Source organism: Lucilia sericata, unplaced genomic scaffold, assembly GCF_015586225.1.
Source record: "Lucilia sericata isolate MDLA Ls3-8-SP2 unplaced genomic scaffold, ASM1558622v1 Contig000237F_arrow, whole genome shotgun sequence".
NCBI classification, from domain to species: Eukaryota; Metazoa; Arthropoda; class Insecta; order Diptera; family Calliphoridae; genus Lucilia; species Lucilia sericata.
Window position 1 is genome coordinate 38,595 of NW_023994264.1, and position 23,562 is coordinate 62,156.

At 32.5% G+C, this 23,562-nt stretch overlaps 1 protein-coding gene across 5 annotated transcripts in view; it reads left to right on the plus strand.

The window, feature by feature from the left end:
* LOC119602527 (PDZ and LIM domain protein 7) overlaps nt 1–22,648 on the plus strand; it is a 33,680-nt gene extending 11,032 nt beyond the window's left edge. Inside the window, exons 3-7 of one of the 5 annotated variants that reach the window (XM_037954099.1) lie at nt 15,082–15,233; nt 16,591–16,685; nt 17,480–18,354; nt 22,347–22,402; nt 22,517–22,648. In XM_037954099.1, coding sequence (XP_037810027.1) covers nt 15,082–15,233; nt 16,591–16,685; nt 17,480–18,354; nt 22,347–22,402; nt 22,517–22,559 — 1,221 coding nt within the window. In that variant the 3' untranslated portion in view covers nt 22,560–22,648. Of the gene's footprint in view, nt 1–14,949; nt 15,234–16,590; nt 16,686–16,852; nt 17,026–17,168; nt 17,448–17,479; nt 18,355–22,346; nt 22,403–22,516 lie in introns of those variants that run through there. The other 4 variants (XM_037954100.1, XM_037954102.1, XM_037954101.1 and 1 more) reach the window with 4 other exon arrangements.
* Nucleotides 22,649–23,562: the final 914 nt, after the last annotated feature.

Consider the following 23,562-nt stretch of genomic DNA (forward strand, 5'->3'; position numbering starts at 1 on the left):
TCTAGTCTATAGTCTAGTCTATAGTCTAGTCTATAGTCTAGTCTATAGTCTAGTCTATAGTCTAGTCTATAGTCTAGTCTATAGTCTAGTCTATAGTCTAGTCTATAGTCTAGTCTATAGTCTAGTCTATAGTCTAGTCTATAGTCTAGTCTATAGTCTAGTCTATAGTCTAGTCTATAGTCTAGTCTATAGTCTAGTCTATAGTCTAGTCTATAGTCTAGTCTATAGTCTAGTCTATAGTCTAGTCTATAGTCTAGTCTATAGTCTAGTCTATAGTCTAGTCTATAGTCTAGTCTATAGTCTAGTCTATAGTCTAGTCTATAGTCTAGTCTATAGTCTAGTCTATAGTCTAGTCTATAGTCTAGTCTATAGTCTAGTCTATAGTCTAGTCTATAGTCTAGTCTCTAGTCTAGTCTATAGTCTAGTCTATAGTCTAGTCTATAGTCTAGTCTATAGTCTAGTCTATAGTCTAGTCTATAGTCTAGTCTATAGTCTAGTCTATAGTCTAGTCTATAGTCTAGTCTATAGTCTATAGTCTAGTCTATAGTTTAGTCTATAGTCTAGTCTATAGTCTAGTCTATAGTCTAGTCTATAGTTTAGTCTATAGTCTAGTCTAGTCTATAGTCTAGTCTATAGTCCAGTCTATAGTCTAGTCTATAGTCTAGTCTATAGTCTAGTCTACAGTCTAGTCTATAGTCTAGTCTATAGTCTAGTCTATAGTCTAGTCTATAGTCTAGTCTATAGTCTAGTCTATAGTCTAGTCTATAGTCTAGTCTATAGTCTAGTCTATAGTCTAGTCTATAGTCTAGTCTATAGTCTAGTCTATAGTCTAGTCTATAGTCTAGTCTATAGTCTAGTCTATAGTCTAGTCTATAGTCTAGTCTATAGTCTAGTCTATAGTCTAGTCTATAGTCTAGTCTATAGTCTAGTATAGTCTAGTCTATAGTCTAGTCTAGTCTATAGTCTAGTCTATAGTCTAGTCTATAGTCTAGTCTATAGTCTAGTCTATAGTCTAGTCTATAGTCTAGTCTATAGTCTAGTCTATAGTCTAGTCTATAGTCTAGTCTATAGTCTAGTCTATAGTCTAGTCTATAGTCTAGTCTATAGTCTAGTCTATAGTCTAGTCTATAGTCTAGTCTATAGTCTAGTCTATAGTCTAGTCTATAGTCTAGTCTATAGTCTAGTCTATAGTCTAGTCTATAGTCTAGTCTATAGTCTAGTCTATAGTTTAGTCTATAGTCTAGTCTATAGTCTAGTCTATAGTCTAGTCTATAGTTTAGTCTATAGTCTAGTCTAGTCTATAGTCTAGTCTATAGTCTAGTCTATAGTCTAGTCTAGTCTATAGTCTAGTCTATAGTCCAGTCTATAGTCTAGTCTATAGTCTAGTCTATAGTCTAGTCTACAGTCTAGTCTATAGTCTAGTCTATAGTCTAGTCTATAGTCTAGTCTATAGTCTAGTCTATAGTCTAGTCTATAGTCTAGTCTATAGTCTAGTCTATAGTCTAGTCTATAGTCTAGTCTATAGTCTAGTCTATAGTCTAGTCTATAGTCTAGTCTATAGTCTAGTCTATAGTCTAGTCTATAGTCTAGTCTATAGTCTAGTCTATAGTCTAGTCTATAGTATAGTCTATAGTATAGTCTATAGTCTAGTCTATAGTCTAGTCTATAGTCTAGTCTATAGTCTAGTCTATAGTCTAGTCTATAGTCTAGTCTATAGTCTAGTCTATAGTCTAGTCTATAGTCTAGTCTATAGACTAGTCTATAGTCTAGTCTATAGTCTAGTCTATAGTCTAGTCTATAGTCTAGTCTTTAGTCTAGTCTATATTCTAGTCTACAGTCTAGTCTATAGTCTAGTCTATAGTCTAGTCTATAGTCTAGTCTATAGTCTAGTCTATTGTCTAGTCTATAGTCTAGTCTATAGTCTAGTCTATAGTCTAGTCTATAGTCTAGTCTATAGTCTAGTCTATAGTCTAGTCTATAGTCTATAGTCTAGTCTATAGTCTAGTCTATAGTTTATAGTCTAGTCTATAGTCTAGTCTATAGTCTAGTCTATAGTCTAGTCTATAGTCTAGTCTATAGTCTAGTCTATAGTCTAGTCTATAGTCTAGTCTATAGTCTAGTCTATAGTCTAGTCTATAGTCTAGTCTATAGTCTAGTCTATAGTCTAGTCTATAGTCTAGTCTATAGTCTAGTCTATAGTCTAGTCTATAGTCTAGTCTATAGATAGTCTATAGTATAGTCTATAGTATAGTCTATAGTCTAGTCTATAGTCTAGTCTATAGTCTAGTCTAGTCTATAGTCTAGTCTATAGTCTAGTCTATAGTCTAGTCTATAGTCTAGTCTATAGTCTAGTCTAGTCTATAGTCTAGTCTATAGTCTAGTCTATAGTCTAGTTTATAGTCTAGTCTATAGTCTAGTCTATAGTCTAGTCTATATATTCTGGGTCCTTATCAAATTCTGAGTTGATTTAGCTATGTCCGTCTGTCCGTCTGTCTGTCTGTCTGTATAAAACATGCTCACGTTAAACTAAGGAAATCAACCAAATTCACCCAAAATAGTTACTATTATCCTAAGCAGTTTATTATTGAAAATCAGCAAAATCGGTTCACAACGTAAAAAGTTATGAGTAAAAGTTTCAGACTACCTCGAAAAAAATTACGTTTTTTTCATAATTCTTTTGAAGTTTTCTCAGAAACTACCAAAGATATTTCGATGAATTTTATCACACATTATTTTTTCATGGCAGTGATCAATTATGTTGAAAATCTTTAGAATCGATTCAATATTTCCCGTAGCCCCCATACAAAGGTATATATTCCAGGAAATTAGTTTATCGTTAATAACTTCCTCAAATATATCGGTATCAACACAAAATTTTGTACATGCAAATATAATATGAACAGAAATCATACTGTCAACGTAGATCTCAGTCGGTCCACAATTGGCCATAGCTCCCATACAAGGTCCACTTCCGAAAATGACCTAAACGCACATGTTTCATTGATGCATAAAGCTATTGTGCTAAAATTCGAGTTAAATATGTTTTGTGTACATACAAATCATTCTACCAAATTTTTTACGGATCGGTCCATTATTGGTCATAGCTCCCATATAAGGCCCACTTCCGAAAATCATTTAAAAGCTCATATTTCATTGTCATATAAAGCTATCTTGATGAAATTCGACACAAATATGTTCAGTCTAAATATAAATGACTCTACGAAATTTTTTCCGGATAGGTCCATAATTGGTTATAGCTCCCATATAAAGTCCCCTTCCGAAAATCACTTAAACGCATATATTTCATTGAATTATAAAGCTATCGGAATAAAATTCGACGCAGATATGTTTTGTATACATACAATCATTTTACTAATTTTTTTACGGATCAGTCCAATTTTGGTCATAGCTCCCATATAACCCCACTTCCGAAAATCACTTCAAAATACATATTTCATTGTCAAATAAAGCTATCGTGATAGAATTCGACATAAATATATTTCGTATAAATATGAAGTATTCTACTAAACTTTTTCCGGATAGGCCCATAATTGGTCATAGCTCCCATATAAGGTCCACTTCCGAAAATCACTTAAACACATATATTTCATTGAATTCTAAAGCTATTGGGATAAAATTCGACAAAAATACCTTTTGTAAAGATTCAAATCATTTTACCAAATTTTTTACGGATCGGTCCATTATTGGTCATAGCTACCATATAAGGCCCACTTCCGAAAATCACTTAAAAGCACATATTTCATTGTCAAATAAAGCTATCGTGATAAAATTCGACACAAATATGTTTTGTCTTTATATAAGTCACTCTACGAAATTTTTTCCGGTTAGGCTCATAATTGGTCATAGCTCCCATATAAGGTCCACTTCCGAAAATCACTTAAACGAATATATTTCATTAAATTCTAAGGCTGTAAGGATAAAATTCGACTTGAATATGTTTTGTTTACATATAAATCATTCTACCACTTTTTCCCCGGATCGGTTCATTATTGGTCATAGCTCCCATATAAGTCCCACTTCCAAAAATTACTTAAACGCACATATTTCATTATCAAATAAAGTTATCTTTGAATAATAAAGCTATCTGGATAAAGTACGACTTGAATATGTTTTGTGAGCATATAAATCATTCTACCAAATTTTTTCCGAATTGTTCCATATATGGTAATAGGTCCTTCAAAAAAATCACTTAAACGCACATATTTTATTATCAAATAAAGATATCTTGATAAAATTCGACACAAATATGTTTTGTGTAAGGTCATAGCTCCTATACATATAAAGTCCACTTCCTAAAATCACCTAAACGCATATATTTCATTAATTAATAAATCTATTGTAGTAAAATTCGACTTGAATTTTTTTTTGGCATATAAATCATTATATGAAATTTTTTCCTTATCGGTTGATAATTGGTCACAACTCCCATATAAGGACCATTTCCGAAAATTACTCAAATGCACATTAACAATCAAAGTTATCGGGATAAAATTCGACATAAATGTGTATTTTGTATATATAAATCATTCTACGAATTTTTTGTTGTCTTAGCTCCCATATAAGATATACTTCTGAAAATCACGTAATATCACTTAATTCGTAATTAAATGATTATATCCGGATAAAATTCAAAATGAGTATGTTCTGTGTACAGATAAATCATTACATTAAAATGTTTTCAAACTGGCCTATTAATATACATTTTTCTCGACCTAATTAAAATTAGTTTGACATATGCATAAATGTTAGTACCCTCAATAAGGAAACAAAAATTTTGCCAAGTTATCTAAAAATTAGATAGTTAAATGGGTTTCAATAAAATGTAGCTTGCTGGTGGAGGGTATTTAAGATTCGGCATAGCCGAATATAGCACTCTAACTTGTTGGTGTTAAATTTAACGAATCTTACGTTTATTGTATAATTAATTCTATATTTGCACAATATATACTAACTGCAATTCTATACTTATTTATAAAAAGTAATAAAAATGTTTACGTCAATATGTATGTATGTAATATATTTATATGCATGTATGTATGTAATATATTTATATGCATACATGTATGTATGCTATTTACTTATGAATATATTTAAGTGGTTTCTATATTTATTTAAGACGTCTTTTGTTCAAATTGCCATCCGCTAATTGAGATTTTATTCATGATTTTTTCTCCCCAAAAGAAAATCTATTCTATATGTCGTAATTGATATTCTTTTCAGCATACTGCGTCTTATGATGGGGAAATAATTTTCTAGCACGCGTCTGCCATAATAATAATTGTTGCTAAATTTTTATAAATATCATTCAAATATTAAATAAATAGAAATTGTTGCCAAAAATCTGTCACTAATAAGAATACTATTTTACATACTTACATATATACATACTTACATATATACAGTGTCGTTTGGTATGACAAGTAAATAAACAGATTTGAAATAATGACAACAATTATTTGGTCAAAAATATTTCTTTTTTGGTTTACGCAAAATGGATCCAAACGGTTGACACTTATGATGAAATCTTGAATATTTATTAATTGGCTGTATGACGGGCTGATGACACTTGTTTATACAAAATATAAAAAAATGGCTCGGAGTAGTTTTTTACTTATAGGAAATATTGTCTAAGATATTTAGGAACTTGTAGAGATATTTAGAAACTTATAAGAACTAAGCTTCTAAAATGTTTATATCCTACACCACTTTAGAGGGGATGGTATATTGGGTTTGAGCTGATGTTTGTAACGCACAATAATATTAGTCATATACCCACCTTAAAGTATACTTATATCGGATTAGAGTCATTTTCTGAGTCGATTTGTCCATCCATCAGTCTGTCCGTCCGTCCGTCCGTCTGACCATGTAAATCTTGTAATCAAACTACAGGTCGCATTTTTGAAGATAATTAAATTGGTACATGATCTTCTCTTGTCTCAGTGACGAAGCCTATTGAAAATGGTTATGATCGGTCCAATATTTCACCTAGCCCCCATACAACTGAACCCCCGAAAAGGGCATGTAAACCTTGTAATCAAAGTACAGGTCGCAATTTTGCAGTTTGTTCACTGAAATTTGGCACATGATCTTCTATTGTACTAGAGACGTATCTTATTGAAAATGGGTAATATCGGTCCAATATTTGACCTAGCCCCCATACAACTGAATCCCCCAAATAGGGCTTTTAAGTTCATAATTATGTTCAATATACTCGTATCTCGATAAAAAGCTGCAAAACCAAGTTTTATACTAGGCTTCATGACCCTGATGAATTTTTTGATGATAGGGACTCATTTGACTAGCCCCTATATAAAGTAGGGTTCTATAAATCGACTTTCGAATAATCGAACAATAAAGTCGAAGTCGACTTTTTTTCGAAAAATTTCGGAAAAAGTCGAAAAGTCGGAAAGAGTCGAAAAGTCGACTATTTATAAAATACTAAAAGTCGAAAAGTCTAAAAGTCGACTTTTAATTGAATGAAAGAAGTCGAAAAATCGACTTTTCATAAAATGCAAAAAGTCGAAAAGTCGACTTTTAACTAAGTGCAAAAAGTCGAAAAGTCGACTTTTCGTTTCGAAATATGACTTAAATATACACAATTTTATTCAACAAAAAATGGCTAAAGTATTTCTTAGACAAGGTAATCTCAACTTAAATGCTTTATTATGAATACTAAATCACATTTTATGTTTATAACTAGTGTAGGGTATTATATGGTCGGCCTCGCCCGACTATAACTTCTTACTTGTATTTTATTTTAATAAATACCATTCATAGATTCAAATCTAAATAAAATTCGTACAACTTCTATTTACAGAATAAAAATTAAATCCCCTAGACAACAGTTTCTTTTCACACATTATCTGCGATAAGTAAATAATCTCCCATGAAAATAATATCATATTGTGGTTGTACTTGAACCTACTTAAATACATTTTGAAATCCTAAATAATTCGTTGGCTTAAATTGCTTAATGTCTGCTAAAATATTTAAATGTAGATTTTTTTCTCTTTTCTCTGCATCTCCTTGATTACGCAGGATACAATGTCAGTGAATATTTAACAAAAGAAAATGTTGCCTATTTTGAATGCGATTACCAACAAGTACGTGAAATACTTAACAGAAGCACATGTTAAGAACAGACAAAGGGAGGGAATTAAGATGAGCTTGTCGGGCTATATGATATCCTACACACATATCGCTGTACATGTACCCAGCAAAACCATGGTAATGACTTGTACTTACTCAACAACTTAGTTTTCAATGACTACTACATACCGTTTGCATTAATTGTAATGATTTAGAAATAATGTATTATGTAAGTACTTACTTTTTAGCCTTGACAATTTTATATAGTTTTGAAGTTCCAGTCCAATCGTGCTTTTTCTCGATACAATCTAAAGATTAATAATAAGCTTTAAAAGCTCAAAGTCAAAGAAATAGGATAACGCGATACACTATTTTCTATAATTTTTGACAAAATGTCCTCACGATTACAAACATGAGCACAAACGTTATTATCCAATTGATGATGTAGGGTATAATAATGTGAAATAAAATGTTGAATATGTACGCTGTTACAGTGTGTGTAGCGGTTGTATAAAAAAACAATTTATGACGTACTAAAATGTGTAAATAAAACGAATCTTTGCGTTTATGACTTTTACAACTTTTTGTTCGGTAAAACAGTGTTGCCAACGTAAAACCTTTTCTACAACATGCTAGTTTATTTTCAATTCAATCCAACAAGAATTTTTAAACTACATCTATTCAAACCAACTAATGGTTTCATTCTCGTTGCATACAGTTTTGACCCAAAAACCTTGTTCACTTGACAAATGGCAATCCTACCCGTCTGCCTACAATGATGCCTTCCACATGCACACTTACATACATTTACGGGTGAGAGGCAGCGTATGTTTGAACAAACATGAAATGAAACACATATTCTCGTAAAATAATAATAAAATACATTTTAAAGAAAAATATATTTTTTTTGCCAAAAAATTAAATGAAAACAAACTACATAAAGGATTTTTTTTCTATTTTTTATTTTTCTTCTAGTTTATTGTTCTTAATTCTATGTTTTTAGAAAAAAAAAACAATAGCCAAAAAAATTAAACGAAATATTAAAGACGGAAAATAAATGTTTTATAAATTGCTGTTAAAGAAAGTGTAGACAGTGTATGTATGTGTATAATAATGGTGTTCCTAGAATGTGTTCTAAATGATTACACAGGCCCTCAATTTATTAACTCGGATACCAAAGTATACATTCCTAAAGGAATGAGCTGCCCTGAATCCAAATCTGAATTTTTTCATCACATCTGCTATTCGCAGTATCGTGTCCTCAAGTTTGAAAATACGACATATTTGGTCCTTTTTGAGATGTTATAACGGCGCCAAGATAACTTTATTTATAAAATAACTACAATTAGGAGGACTTATGTAACACAACATTTTATACCCTCCAGTGGTGATAGAGGGTATATATAAGTTTGTCATTTTCTGTGTAACACCAAGAAATATTCATCTTTGAACCAACAAAGTATATATATTCTGGGTCCTTATGAAATTCTGAGTGGATTTAGCTTTGTCCGTCTGTCTGTTTTTGTAAAACCAAAAATATCGGTTCACTAAATAAAAAGTTATGAGTAAAAATTTCAGACTACTCGAAAAAATAACGTTTTTTCTAAATTTTTCTCAAAAACTATCAAAGATATTTCGATAACTCCCTCAAATGTATATCGGCATCATCACAAAATGTTGTACGTGTAAATATAATATAAACCGAAATCATACTACCAACGTATATCTGTATCGGTCTACAATTGGTCATAGCTCCCATATAAGGTTCACTTCCAGAAATCATTTAAACGCACATATTTCACTGATAAATAAAGGTATTGTGATAAAATTTGTTGCGCGATGTGCCCTATCCTTCAGGAGACCTGCGCTACCTATTATTCCGACCGTGCTCAGGGTTTGGGGTGGTGTTCTTGACTCCATCAGGATAGGCTAAGAACCGCACATTAACTTAAAAAGGTACCTATCAATATTAACTAATAAAACTAAAACAAAAAAAATTGAAATAAAGTCTGAATTTTAAATGTTTTTAGAAGATGGTGGCATTTCTTCTCATTCTATACCCTCCCAACCTTTGTATCTTATCAAATCATCCTTAAGACACCCTATAAATTCGACTTGAATATGTTTTTTGTATATATTAATCTTTCTACTAAATTTTTTCCGGATCGGTATTTTATTGGTCACAGCTCTCATATATGGACCAGTTCCGAAAATCACTTAAACATTTCATTGTCAAATAAATCTATCTTGATAAAATTCGACACAAATATGTTTTGTCTATATATGTATCACTCTACGAAATTTTTCCGGATGGGCCCGTAATTGGTAATAACTCCTATATAAAGTCCTCTTCAGAAAATCACTTAAACGTACATATTTCATAAACCACTAAATTTAATTCCAATAGTAAAATTCGACTTATGTTTTAATTGTCTGCATATAAATCATTATACGAAAATTTTTCCTGATTGGTCCATAATCGGTCACAACTCCCACACAATTATTAAACTTGGCATACATAAATTTGTATTTTGTACATATATATGTCAATACAGATTTTTTTAACGGTCGGTCCATAATTCGCCTTAGCTTCCATATAAGGCTGACTTCTGAAAATCACTTAATAAATAAATCATAGGACTTGTCGGACTCGCGAAAGTTTTTTAGAACTAATTTCCAGCGTGAGGTTCTTTGCTGCCGAGCTGCGGTTGCTACTGCCAGACTAATAAATCAGTTTTAATTTAAATTATTGTCTTCCCTCCTTCTGCAATTCTCCATTTTGTTGCTAAGAAATTACGAAAATGTGGACCTTTAAATCCAATATTACCTTGCAAACACTATGGAAACAGTAGGTCATAAACACATGTCTGATAAGGACATCATCTTATGTTTGCTCCTTTATTAACATTTTTAACTTTTCATAAGGTAGCACCCTGGAAAATACTGAAAGTTATTAGTTAGTTAGTTAGTTTGTTTGTTAGTTTGTTTGTTAGTTTGTTAGTTAGTTAGTTAGTTAGTTAGTTAGTTAGTTAGTTAGTAGTTAGTTAGTTAGTTAGTTAGTTAGTTAGTTAGTTAGTTAGTTAGTTAGTTAGTTAGTTAGTTAGTTAGTTAGTTAGTTAGTTAGTAGTTAGTTAGTTAGTTAGTTAGTTAGTTAGTTAGTTAGTTACTTAGTTACTTAGTTAGTTAGTTAGTTATTTAGTTAGTTAGTTAGTTAGTTAGTTAGTTAGTTTGTTTGTTAGTTTGTTAGTTAGTTAGTTAGTTAGTTAGTTAGTTAGTTAGTTAGTTAGTTAGTTAGTTAGTTAGTTAGTTAGTTAGTTAGTTAGTTAGTTAGTTAGTTAGTTAGTTAGTTAGTTAGTTACTTAGTTAGTTATTTCGTTAGTTAGTTAGTTAGTTAGTTAGTTAGTTAGTTAGTTAGTTAGTTAGTTAGTTAGTTAGTTAGTAGTTAGTTAGTTAGTTAGTTAGTAGTTAGTTAGTTAGTTAGTTAGTTAGTTAGTTAGTTAGTTAGTTAGTTAGTTAGTTAGTAGTTAGTTAGTTAGTTAGTTAGTAGTTAGTTAGTTAGTTAGTTAGTTAGTAGTTAGTTAGTTAGTTAGTTAGTTAGTTAGTTAGTTAGTTGGTTAGTTAGTTAGTTAGTTAGTTAGTTAGTTAGTTAGTTAGCTAGTTAGTTAGTTAGTTAGTTAGTTAGTTAGTTAGTTAGTTAGTTAGTTAGTTAGTTAGTTAGTTAGTTAGTTAGTTAGTTAGTTAGTTAGTTAGTTAGTTAGTTAGTTAGTTAGTTAGTTAGTTAGTTAGTTAGTTAGTTAGTTAGTTAGTTAGTTAGTTAGTTAGTTAGTTAGTTAGTTAGTTAGTTAGTTAGTTAGTTAGTTAGTTAGTTAGTTAGTTAGTTAGTTAGTTAGTTAGTTAGTTAGTTAGTTAGTTAGTTAGTTAGTTAGTTAGTTAGTTAGTTAGTTAGTTAGTTAGTTAGTAGTTAGTTAGTTAGTTAGTTAGTTAGTTAGTTGGGCCGGATGGAATTTTCCCGGCACTTTTGCAGATGGAGGCGGGACTGGTTTCCGTACATCTGTCACAGATATTCACTGCATGCTTAAAATTGGCATATACCCCAGTTAAATGGCAGGATGCAAGGGTAATATTTATACCCAAACCAGGGAAACCTAGCTATGCGACACCTAAGTCCTATCGACCGATAAGTCTTACGTCCTTCCTACTTAAAACCTTGGAACGGATAGTCGATAGCATGGTTAAAAGCAGCATACCATACAATGACCTTAAATATAAGCAACATGCTTATGTAAAGGGACGATCGGTGGAAACCGCTTTAAATGAAGTTGTCCACTACATAGGTGAATCTTTCGATAGCAAACTGTATACACTGGCAGTATGCATTGACATCGAAGGCGCTTTCAATAACGTGCACACTGATACCCTTATCCAATCCCTAGACCAGTTTTATGTTGACCGGGTGCTCCGTAACTGGATCAACTACATGCTAAGGAACAGATGGATAAGCTGCGAGATGTACGATATAACTATAAGGAAAAAGGTATTTCGAGGTATACCACAGGGTGGCATTTTGTCACCTTTACTCTGGGTCACCACGATTAATAGCCTCCTAAGGACCCTAACCGAGAAAGGACTTAGACCTGTCTGCTATGCAGACGATGTCGTAATACTTTTAAAGGGAAAGGATCCAAATTACTTGTGTAGAAGAGCTGAGGAGGCTCTGAATACGGCCTTGAGCTGGGCTCAACCGAGAGGCCTCAATGTTAACCCGGCGAAGACGGAAATCTGTCTTTTCACAAGAAAGACAAAAATTTCTACATATACTGAACCTTGCTTCTTGGGCAAGAAGATACCGGTGACAGACAAAGTTAAGTACTTAGGTGTAATACTTGACCGGAAATTAAAATGGAGACACCACATAGAGGATAGGATCAACAAGGCACATCGGTGCTGGGCGATATGTAGGAGAACCATAGGCATGAAATGGGGTCTTAGTCCTACTATGACAAATTGGCTTTATAAAAGTGTAATTAGACCAATTCTAGCTTATGCTTCAATAATCTGGTGGACTGCTTTGGACAAAAAGTGTAATATCAAATTACTACAGGGAGTTCAGCGTACATGCTGCTTGGGTATAAGTGGTGCCATGTGTACTACTTCAACCAAGGCTCTGGAAACGTTGCTAGATATTCCACCCATTGAAACATATATAAGATATGAGGCGGCGCTTACAGCCGAACGGCTCTTTACTTTAGGCGAACTGGCCAAAAACGGTTATAGGACACGTCATCAATGTATACTGGACACATTGGAAGGTTATACACATTCATCGGACGTGCCTGATCGCATACCAGACACTGAATATGTCGGAAACTTTGAAACGCTAATCCCAGATAGAATGTCTTGGTCAAGCGGAACATTAGAGCAAATACCAGTAGGAATCCGTTGCTACACGGATGGCTCTAAATTAGGGGACAAAGTGGGTCTGGGGTTCTATATTGAAGACCCAGAAACAGAAATATACCACCGTTTACCTAATCATAACACAAGCTTCCAGGCAGAAGTACGAGCAATAACGGAATGTGTAAATTGGATTAGAATAAATATGGCGCCCACAAGGCTTAATATATTTACCGACAGCCAGAAGGCAATTTGTGCGATATCAGGTGATAGAATTAAATCTAAGACCGTATTGGATTGTAAGAAAGCTTTAACTGAATACTCTCCCAGAGGTAAGGTTCACATCATATGGGTACCAGGCCACTCGGGAGTAATCGGCAACGAAAGGGCGAATGCAATAGCTTTAAAGGGAAGGGAGCTCGATGTAGTTAACCTGACAAACGCAAAACCATTCGACGCAACAAAAGCTGAATTAAAAATATGGATGAGAGAATCCCATAAGGCCTCTTGGAATAATGAAACGGTGGGTAGAACCACAAAGATTCTATGGGGTGACCCTGATGAGAGCAAGACGAGAAATCTTCTCAAAATGAGCAAGTCTGAGGTTAGTATGATGGTACGTATTCTCAGTGGACACACAGGATTACGAGCACATCTATACAAAATTGGACGTGCGAATTCAGACGAATGTAGAGCATGTGGAGAGGACAGTGAAACTCTGGAGCACTTTCTTTGCCATTGTCAGGCATTCGTCGAAGTTAGATCCAAGTATCTTGGAAGTGATGTTATTCCGGAAATAACATTCTTAACCAACACCGATTGGAAGATTCTTAGGAATTACGTCCAGGAAACTGAGTTTCTGAACATTCAGTAAACAATTTTTTTTTTTTTTTTTTTTTTTTTTTCTTGAATTGGAGCGCACAACAGGCCCGATAGTGGCCTAGGTGTATTTCTTCGGATTTGATGTAGTATACATCCTCCTATCAACCTAACCTAACCTAACCTAGTTAGTTAGTTAGTTAGTTAGTTAGTTAGTTAGTTAGTTAGTTAGTTAGTTAGTTAGTTAGTTAGTTAGTTAGTTAGTTAGTTAGTTAGTTAGTTAGTTAGTTAGTTAGTTAGTTAGTTAGTTAGTTAGTTAGTTAGTTAGTTAGTTAGTTAGTTAGTTAGTTAGTTAGTTAGTTAGTTAGTTAGTTAGTTAGTTAGTTAGTTAGTTAGTTAGTTAGTAGTTAGTTAGTTAGTTAGTTAGTTAGTTAGTTAGTTAGTTAGTAGTTAGTTAGTTAGTTAGTTAGTTAGTTAGTTAGTTAGTTAGTTAGTTAGTTAGTTAGTTAGTTAGTTAGTAGTTAGTTAGTTAGTTAGTTAGTTAGTTAGTTAGTTAGTTAGTTAGTTAGTTAGTTAGTTAGTTAGTTAGTTAGTTAGTTAGTTAGTTAGTAGTTAGTTAGTTAGTTAGTTAGTTAGTTAGTTAGTTAGTTAGTTAGTTAGTTAGTTAGTTAGTTAGTTAGTAGTTAGTTAGTTAGTAGTTAGTTAGTTAGTTAGTTAGTTAGTTAGTTAGTTAGTTAGTTAGTTAGTTAGTTAGTTAGTTAGTTAGTTAGTTAGTTAGTTAGTTAGTTAGTTAGTTAGTAGTTAGTTAGTTAGTTAGTTAGTTAGTTAGTTAGTTAGTTAGTTAGTTAGTTAGTTAGTTAGTTAGTAGTTAGTTAGTTAGTTAGTTAGTTAGTTAGTTAGTTAGTTAGTTAGTTAGTTAGTTAGTTAGTTAGTTAGTTAGTTAGTTAGTTAGTTAGTTAGTTAGTTAGTTAGTTAGTTAGTTTGAAAGAAGGATGTATTTTATATCAGATCCGAATCTACCTTCCTAACACTGCCAAATTTCCACTTTCCATACAATTTTCCATTGAAACTTCATTGGGTCCAAGGTCGTAGCCATTGTCGGGTGGATATTATCCATTTTTTGGATCGCTGTTCTAAAAAAACTTTTTTAGCAGGGAATATTTGTGAAACATTTGAACAGCTTAGTTCTTCGCCTTTAAGGTACATTCCTATTTTCATCAGATAGGCAGATGGATGAAAATATGATTTATTCACGTATTCCATTGAAATACTTTGTTAAAATAGTATGATGTGAATACCCCTAATATTTGTGTGTATGTGTGGATGAATATTGCATTCTAGATTTAGGCACATGTGAAAATACTTGTTTTGTATTTATGAATGTACGAAACATCTAATGTACGAAATAGTAAATATTATTTTCTTTCTTGTACTAAAAAGTAGGTTAACAAAATCTTTATGTTATTTATGCCATTATTTACGTACATATATTCAGAAATCTGTATATTTTGTTATCTAAAATGAAATTATAAAATATATATATTTATGTATATTTTAAAATATTATTATTTTTTTAAGCACAAAAGAATATTCGCCCCAAATGATGATGTGAATGACCAAACAGTAGTAAATTAGTTTCGAAAGTCTACACAACTCAATACGTTCAATTAAACAAATTTAAATAAATTAAGAAATATAATAAAATTAAAATCAAAAAGAAATCCATTAATTTTATTGTTTGTGAAAACAAATTTCCAGGTAACGCCAGACGGTTTAGCTGATAAGGGTGGCATTTGTTTGGGTGATATTATATTGGAAATCAACGAAGAGGACGCCACACATTTGACGCTGTCGCAAGCTCACGAAAAAATAGAGGCCTCTGGCAAGAAAATTCAATTCATGGTTAAAAGGTAAAGTACGTGTTTAGTTTTCCACTTAACAATTAAAAACTATTAGTGGCTAGTGCTTCAATTGTGATTTTGGGTAAAAGTTTAGTAGTTAGGAGTTATAATTTAACTCTTTAATTGTGTTGAGAGTGATGTTACAAGGGTTAATTATGGTCCGATGTCTGCCATAGAATATAACATCTAGTTACATAAAACTGAATTCTACAAAAGCACGACTGCTATAAAATTAATTTAGTTATGAATCTTTAAGCTGTATTCCGGAGAGACCAATTATATGGGGGCTAGGTGAAATCATGGACCGATATTGCCCATTTGCCATACCAAACTAACTTTATCAATAAGAAATTTTATAATTTGTGTAAAATTTCAGCCAAGTAGCTTCTACCGTGTTGTTAGGAACAGATGGACGGACATGGCCAGATGGTCTTAATTTTATGGGTCTACATTTGGTCTAATTTTCTCATAGTGCATGGTGAGGTGTTACGCTCACTATTGTAAGTCAGCACAGTTTTTGTCCCACATAATTCTATTGATAGAAAAGTTACTCGTATGACACTTAGACTCTATGTCTAATAGCTTTCGGGTACACAAATTTTAGTATCTAATTGATATGGGAGGTGCCACACCTATATATTGGTAGTAGATCAGCAACAAAAAATCAGTGATCATTTTCTGTTTTTCACATACATACTTTGGTTGTTCCATTTTGAAAACTTGTGGATCCGCCCGATATTCTTTTTTTCAAAAACCCCCACTGTGGGTCAGAGATACAAACCGATGCAAAATAATAGGCGGCAGCGTTGCAACCATTTTAGGTCGGCGGCTTATTATAGAAAATATCGGTGGCGGCTAAATTGTCGCCTCAATTTAACTTTTTCTTCAGAAATTTACCATATAAGCGTTTATAAATCTCTGTATAATAGTCTGTTGTATAGAAACCAGTCTCTTTATAATATTTGTCTGCAGAAAATGGACATTATTATAGTAGTTTTCACTATTTTAATATTAGCACAATATTGTTTGGCAGCACTTTTCAATTTGCCATAAGAATTTAAAATAGTGGCAACTCTGTTCAAATTGTTGAAATTATATTCTGAAATACATTTCCGATTCCAATCTTTATCAGCGGCTACGTTTAAGCCGGCTTAGCTTTTGAGTCGAAAAAAGTCGGCGGCGGCGCGGCTTGCAAAGTTTTACCGGCGGCCAGCCGCCGACGATTTGAATAGTCTCGGCTTGTATCTCTGCTGTGGGTTCATAAAGTTTAAGAAAATAAGTGATATTCAAATAAAATTTTTAATATGTTTTGGGAAAATATTGTTTAGTGCTTTAAATTAATTCATTTTATCTCAATTTTTTCTAGTAGCATGGAAGACGAAGAAACCTTGGAGGGCTATGAGCCCGGAGAAGAAAGATCGATTGTGCTGAGAGTGCCAAAACCACCACCACCGCCTAAAGGTAAGTAAAAGTTTAACTTTTCAAAAACTATAATAGTTTTTTATATGCATGCTAATAGCTCCCCCATTTATATGCCTGCTCTTCTCCTCCCACCTGGAAAATAAATGCTAAATCTAACCGCAACAAAAAAAAACTAAAAGAAAACTCAAATTAATTCTTATTTGTAGAATTTACCCCCACTCCATTGCTAGGCTCCCGTTGTTGGCATCCCATTATGTGGACTGAACCTCCACCACCACCCAAACCAAAGAAAAAGAAAACTAAAACCGAAATCGATGAAGAAGGCAACGAAGTTATAATTGAATTGAGCGAAGATGAATCTTCCGAAGAAGAAGAGGAGGTATTGCCAACAACTTTTTTTTGTTCAATTTCTTGTTTTGTTACTTATTTTTGAAACATTAATTAACCCATTAATCATTTTCTGTTTGTATATATACAACATGCAACATTATTTTTTGAAATTAATGGACAAATTACCCAAAGGAGTTGCCACATCATCGTATCGTACGCAATATCAGACGTTTCTTTGCCGAAGTCAAAGATAAAGATTTAAAAGCTCGCATCACAGAGGATATGTTGCTGGCATTGCCTTCAGCTTCCAAAGATAAATAATTTTGGATTTTTCTTTTCTTAAATTCAAATTGTTTTTTTTTTTTCATTATTTTATAATTAACCAGTTATACTATTTATTTTATTTATTTATTATTTAGTTAAGTAGAAAATCATAGAGAATAAATTAATAAATATTTTTCAAAATACAAATAAATAAATTTTAACTCGACAAACTTTTATAGTTTCCACAATTGAAAAACGTCTACAAGATTTGCAAAGAAAACTATCGGAAATTGCTGAAATACCAAAAATTCTCTCTTCCACTTTGGCTACCGTATCGCAAACTTTCGACAAACTTACCACAACCCTACCGCCATCAGGGTCTTTAGCACATTGCCGCCATCATTTCCAAAACGGAAATGATTATTGTTGCCCTCATTTGGGGGGAAATGAACAAAGACGCAAATTGTCTTATGACGAAGATGTCTACGATTTCGAATTGAGTGATGAGGCGGATGTAGTGGAAGCAGAGAAGGAAGATTTCGATGCAAAAGAAGCATATTTGCAACTTAAACGTTTTGCGGCGGCAAGGCAAAGAAAATCAAAGGATGTAACACCGGAATCAGATTATGCATCGGAAAATAATTACCAACCAAACGAAACAGACTGCAAGGACATTGACAATGATGGCGATGATAATGACGTCATCAATAATGATTATGATGACAATGCCAACAACACCAACGATGAAGATAACGATGATGACAATAGCGAAAAGAGCTGTGACATGTATGAAGAGTTTAACTTGTCTGTACTTAAAATACCTTTAGGTCATGTCAACGAGGAAAGTGATATTGAAGAGTATGATGAGGACAATGACGACGGCGATGGCGATGATGAAGAGGACTTTTTAACAACTACTTTTACATGGAATTTACGCAACAAACCAAAACTACAAATAAATGACACAGATGAAAATAAACGAGACAACGAAAATGATGATGAAAACAATGATAAATTCAATGTGTTACAACAAAAATCCTTGAACGAAAACAAGGACATGTTGGTGTATGAAGAAAGACACACTAATGCTGAAACACCAGAAAAGGAACAAAAGGTTTGTTTAAATTGTTTTATCTCATTTTGTGTTGAAATTATATTTTTCAAGGGTCAAATATTAGACTGCTACAGTATGCTAACTTCTTAAGTTAATGTGTGTTTATTTGTTTGTGGGTGTGTTTGAAGTCTATAAATGTGGACAATTTTGACATCCATATGAATATCTGGGAACATCATGGGTGGACTGGCCATAGTATTCATGGCACTTATAACGAAAACATTAAATCAGTATATATATATAATTAGTATATCTGAGAAAATATACAAGTCTAGTCTATAGTCTAGTCTATAGTGTAGTCTATAGTCTAGTCTGTAGTCTAGTCTAGCCCATAGTCTAGTCTATAGTCTAGTCCATAGTCTAGTCTATAGCCTAGTCTATAGTCTAGTCTATAGTCTAGTCTGTAGTCTACTATATAGTCTAGTCTAGTCTAGTCTATAGTCTAGTCCTATAGTCTAGTCTATAGTCTAATCTATAGTCTAGTCTATAGTCTAGTCTATAGTCTATCTATAGGTCTAGTCTATAGTCTAGTCTATAGTCTAGTCTATAGTCTAGTCTATAGTCTAGTCTATAGTCTCGTCTATAGTCTAGTCTATAGTCTAGTCTATAGTCTAGTCTATAGTCTAGTCTATAGTCTAGTCTATAGTCTAGTCTATAGTCTAGTCTATAGTCTAGTCTAGTCTAGTCTATAGTCTAGTCTATAGTCTAGTCTATAGTCTAGTCTATAGTCTAGTCTATAGTCTATGTCTATAGTCTAGTCTATAGTCTAGTCTATAGTCTAGTCTATAGTCTAGTCTATAGTCTAGTCTATAGTCTAGTCTATAGTCTAGTCTATAGTCTAGTCTATAGTCTAGTCTATAGTCTAGTATAGTCTAGTCTATAGTCTAGTCTATAGTCTAGTCTGTAGTCTAGTCTACAGTCTAGTCTACAGTCTAGTCTATGGTCTAGTCTATAGTCTAGTCTATGGTCTAGTCTATAGTCTAGTCTAGTCTCTAGTCTATAGTCTAGTCTACAGTCTATTCTATAGTCCAGTCTATAGTCTATTCTATAGTCTAGTCTATAGTCTAGTCTATAGTCTAGTCTATAGTCTAGTCTATAGTCTAGTCTATAGTCTAGTCTATAGTCTAGTCTATAGTCTAGTCTATAGTCTAGTCTATAGTCTAGTCTATAGTCTAGTCTATAGTCTAGTCTATAGTCTAGTCTATAGTCTAGTCTATAGTCTAGTCTATAGTCTAGTCTATAGTCTAGTCTATAGTCTAGTCTAGTCTAGTCTATAGTCTAGTCTATAGTCTAGTCTATAGTCTAGTCTATAGTCTAGTCTATAGTCTAGTCTATAGTCTAGTCTATAGTCTAGTCTATAGTCTAGTCTATAGTCTAGTCTATAGTCTAGTCTATAGTCTAGTCTATAGTCTAGTCTATAGTCTAGTCTATAGTCTAGTCTATAGTCTAGTCTATAGTCTAGTCTATAGTCTAGTCTATAGTCTAGTCTATAGTCTAGTCTATGGTCTAGTCTATAGTCTAGTCTATAGTCTAGTCTATAGTCTAGTCTATAGTCTAGTCTATAGTCTAGTCTATAGTCTAGTCTAGTCTAGTCTATAGTCTAGTCTATAGTCTAGTCTATAGTCTAGTCTATAGTCTAGTCTATAGTCTAGTCTATAGTCTAGTCTATAGTCTAGTCTATAGTCTAGTCTGTAGTCTAGTCTACAGTCTAGTCTACAGTCTAGTCTATGGTCTAGTCTATAGTCTAGTCTATAGTCTAGTCTATAGTCTAGTCTAGTCTATAGTCTAGTCTATAGTCTAGTCTACAGTCTATTCTATAGTCCAGTCTATAGTCTATTCTATAGTCTATTCTATAGTCTAGTCTATAGTCTAGTCTATAGTCTAGTCTATAGTCTAGTCTATAGTCTAGTCTATAGTCTAGTCTATAGTCTAGTCTATAGTCTAGTCTATAGTCTAGTCTATAGTCTAGTCTATAGTCTAGTCTATAGTCTAGTCTATAGTCTAGTCTATAGTCTAGTCTATAGTCTAGTCTATAGTCTAGTCTATAGTCTAGTCTATAGTCTAGTCTATAGTCTAGTCTATAGTCTAGTCTATAGTCTAGTCTATAGTCTAGTCTATAGTCTAGTCTATAGTCTAGTCTATAGTCTAGTCTATAGTCTAGTCTATAGTCTAGTCTATAGTCTAGTCTATAGTCTAGTCTATAGTCTAGTCTATAGTCTAGTCTATAGTCTAGTCTATAGTCTAGTCTATAGTCTAGTCTATAGTCTAGTCTATAGTCTAGTCTATAGTCTAGTCTATAGTCTAGTCTATAGTCTAGTCTATAGTCTAGTCTATAGTCTAGTCTATAGTCTAGTCTATAGTCTAGTCTATAGTCTAGTCTATAGTCTAGTCTATAGTCTATGTCTAGTCTATAGTCTAGTCTATAGTCTAGTCTATAGTCTAGTCTATAGTCTAGTCTATAGTCTAGTCTATAGTCTAGTCTATAGTCTAGTCTATAGTCAGTCTATAGTCTAGTCTATAGTCTAGTCTATAGTCTAGTCTATAGTCTAGTCTATAGTCTAGTCTATAGTCTAGTCTATAGTCTAGTCTATAGTCTAGTCTATAGTCTAGTCTATAGTCTAGTCTATAGTCTAGTCTATAGTCTAGTCTATAGTCTAGTCTATAGTCTAGTCTATAGTCTAGTCTATAGTCTAGTCTATAGTCTAGTCTATAGTCTAGTCTATAGGCTAGTCTATAGTCTAGTCTATAGTCTAGTCTATAGTCTAGTCTATAGTCTAGTCTATAGTCTAGTCTATAGTCTAGTCTATATTCTAGTCTATAGTCTAGTCTATAGTCTAGTCTATAGTCTAGTCTATAGTCAAGTCTATAGTCTAGTCTATAGTCTAGTATAGTCTAGTCTATAGTCTAGTCTATAGTCTAGTCTATAGTCTAGTCTATAGTCTAGTCTATAGTCTAGTCTATAGTCTAGTCTATAGTCTAGTCTATAGTCTAATCTATAGTCTAGTCTATAGTCTAGTCTATAGTCTAGTCTATAGTCTAGTCTATAGTCTAATCTATAGTCTAGTCTATAGTCTAGTCTATAGTCTAGTCTATAGTCTAGTCTATAGTCTAGTCTATAGTCTAGTCTAGTCTATAGTCTAGTCTATAGTCTTCTATAGTCTAGTCTATAGTCTAGTCTATAGTCTAGTCTATAGTCTAGCTATAGTCTAGTCTATAGTCTAGTCTCTAGTCTAGTCTTAGTCTAGTCTATAGTCTAGTCTAGTCTATAGTCTAGTAGTCTATAGTCTAGTCTAGTCTAGTCTAGTCTATAGTCTAGTCTATAGTCTAGTCTATAGTCTAGTCTATAGTCTAGTCTATAGTCTAGTCTATAGTCTAGTCTAAAGTCTAGTCTATAGTCTAGTCTATAGTCTAGTCTAAAGTCTAGTCTATAGTCTAGTCTATAGTCTAGTCTATAGTCTAGTCTAGTCTAGTCTAGTCTATAGTCTAGTCTATAGTCTAGTCTATAGTCTGTCTATAGTCTAGTCTATAGTCTAGTCTATAGTCTAGTCATAGTCTAGTCTATAGTCTAGTCTATAGTCTAGTCTATAGTCTAGTCTATAGTCTAGTCTATAGTCTAGTCTATAGTCTAGTCTATAGTCTAGTCTATAGTCTAGTCTATAGTCTAGTCTATAGTCTAGTCTATAGTCTAGTCTATAGTCTAGTCTATAGTCTAGTCTATAGTCTGGTCTATAGTCTTGTCTATAGTCTAGTCTATAGTCTAGTCTATAGTCTAGTCTATAGTCTAGTCTATAGTCTGGTCTATAGTCTAGGCTATAGTCTAGTTCTATAGTCTAGTCTGTAGTCTAGTCTATAGTCTAGATTCGGCATAACCGAATATTTGTTTTTAATTAAAATTTTAAATCTATCACTAATGTTTATAATAATACTTTTCCTTACATTTGCATTTAATTTTATCGTCACCTCACTTAATTTTATTTTTTTCTTATTTGTAGCTGGACAAATTGGAACGTTCGTGGCCTTGGGCAGATCGTGAGAAAATCATTTATAAGTAAATTTATTCATTATTTAAAATTTTTCATTTATTTATTTATCTTCCTTTCTTTTACATTTTTATTCTAAATGAGCATATTTGTTTAACTTTTCTTTTTGTATACTCTTCCAGGCAATCAACTTGCCATTTGGTGCCACACAAACCCTTGGGTTAATTGAACAACGCATACAATTGCTGGCCAAACGCAACCTTTTGGAACACATAAAAAAACAAACCAAGAATCCTCAATATTGATATCCAAAGCAAAAAAATAACGAAGAATTAGTTGTATGAGTAGAATAATATTTAATTTTAATTAATGCTGAATATAGTACTGCCCCTTTTTGAAAAAAAATGTATTTAGAATATTCATTCGAAATTTATATTGTTTGTAAGATGTTTTATTTGTTTTAAAAAAATTTAAATAAGAAATATTTTTAGCTAATAAGAAATGGGTTTATACATTTAACAGATGTTGAAATTTGGATTTAACGCGATAATATATTTATGTTTTGGTTATGGGTTCATATTTTAAAATAATATCCAGTGAAAATATTTGTGGTGGTTATCTAACCCAATATGTATGTTATTATACTAGTTCATATGAAAGGTAATGATAACTTAAAACTTTTATAAAATTTTTGAAAATTAAATCGACTCTATCCATCCACATAGAGCACAAATATATTAATCGGAAAAGTATATTACTTTTTCCCGAGCGTTAAAAAGTTTCCGAGCAATGCCTTGAAGTTTTCAATATTTTATCTAAACAAATTTTGAATTTTTTAATACAAAACTGGATATCCTCGATATAAACTAGTGGAGAATAGCAAGGATTAGTTAGTTAGTAAGTAGTTAGTTAGTTCGTTAGTTAGTAGTAAGTTAGTAAGTTAGTAAGTTAGTTAGTTAGTCGTTAGTTAGTTAGTTAGTTAGTTAGTTAGTTAGTTAGATAGTTATGTTAGTTAGTTAGTTAGTAGTTAGTTAGTTAGTTAGTTAGATAGTAGTAGTTAGTTAGTTAGTTAGTAGTAGTTAGTAGTTAGTATTAGTTAGTTAGTAGTTTTAGTTAGTTGTAGTAGTTAGTTAGTCAGTTAGTAGTAGTAGGTAGTTTAGTAGTTAGTAGTTAGTTAGTTAGTAGTTAGTAGTTAGTTAGGTAGTTAGTAGTAGTTAGTTAGTTAGTT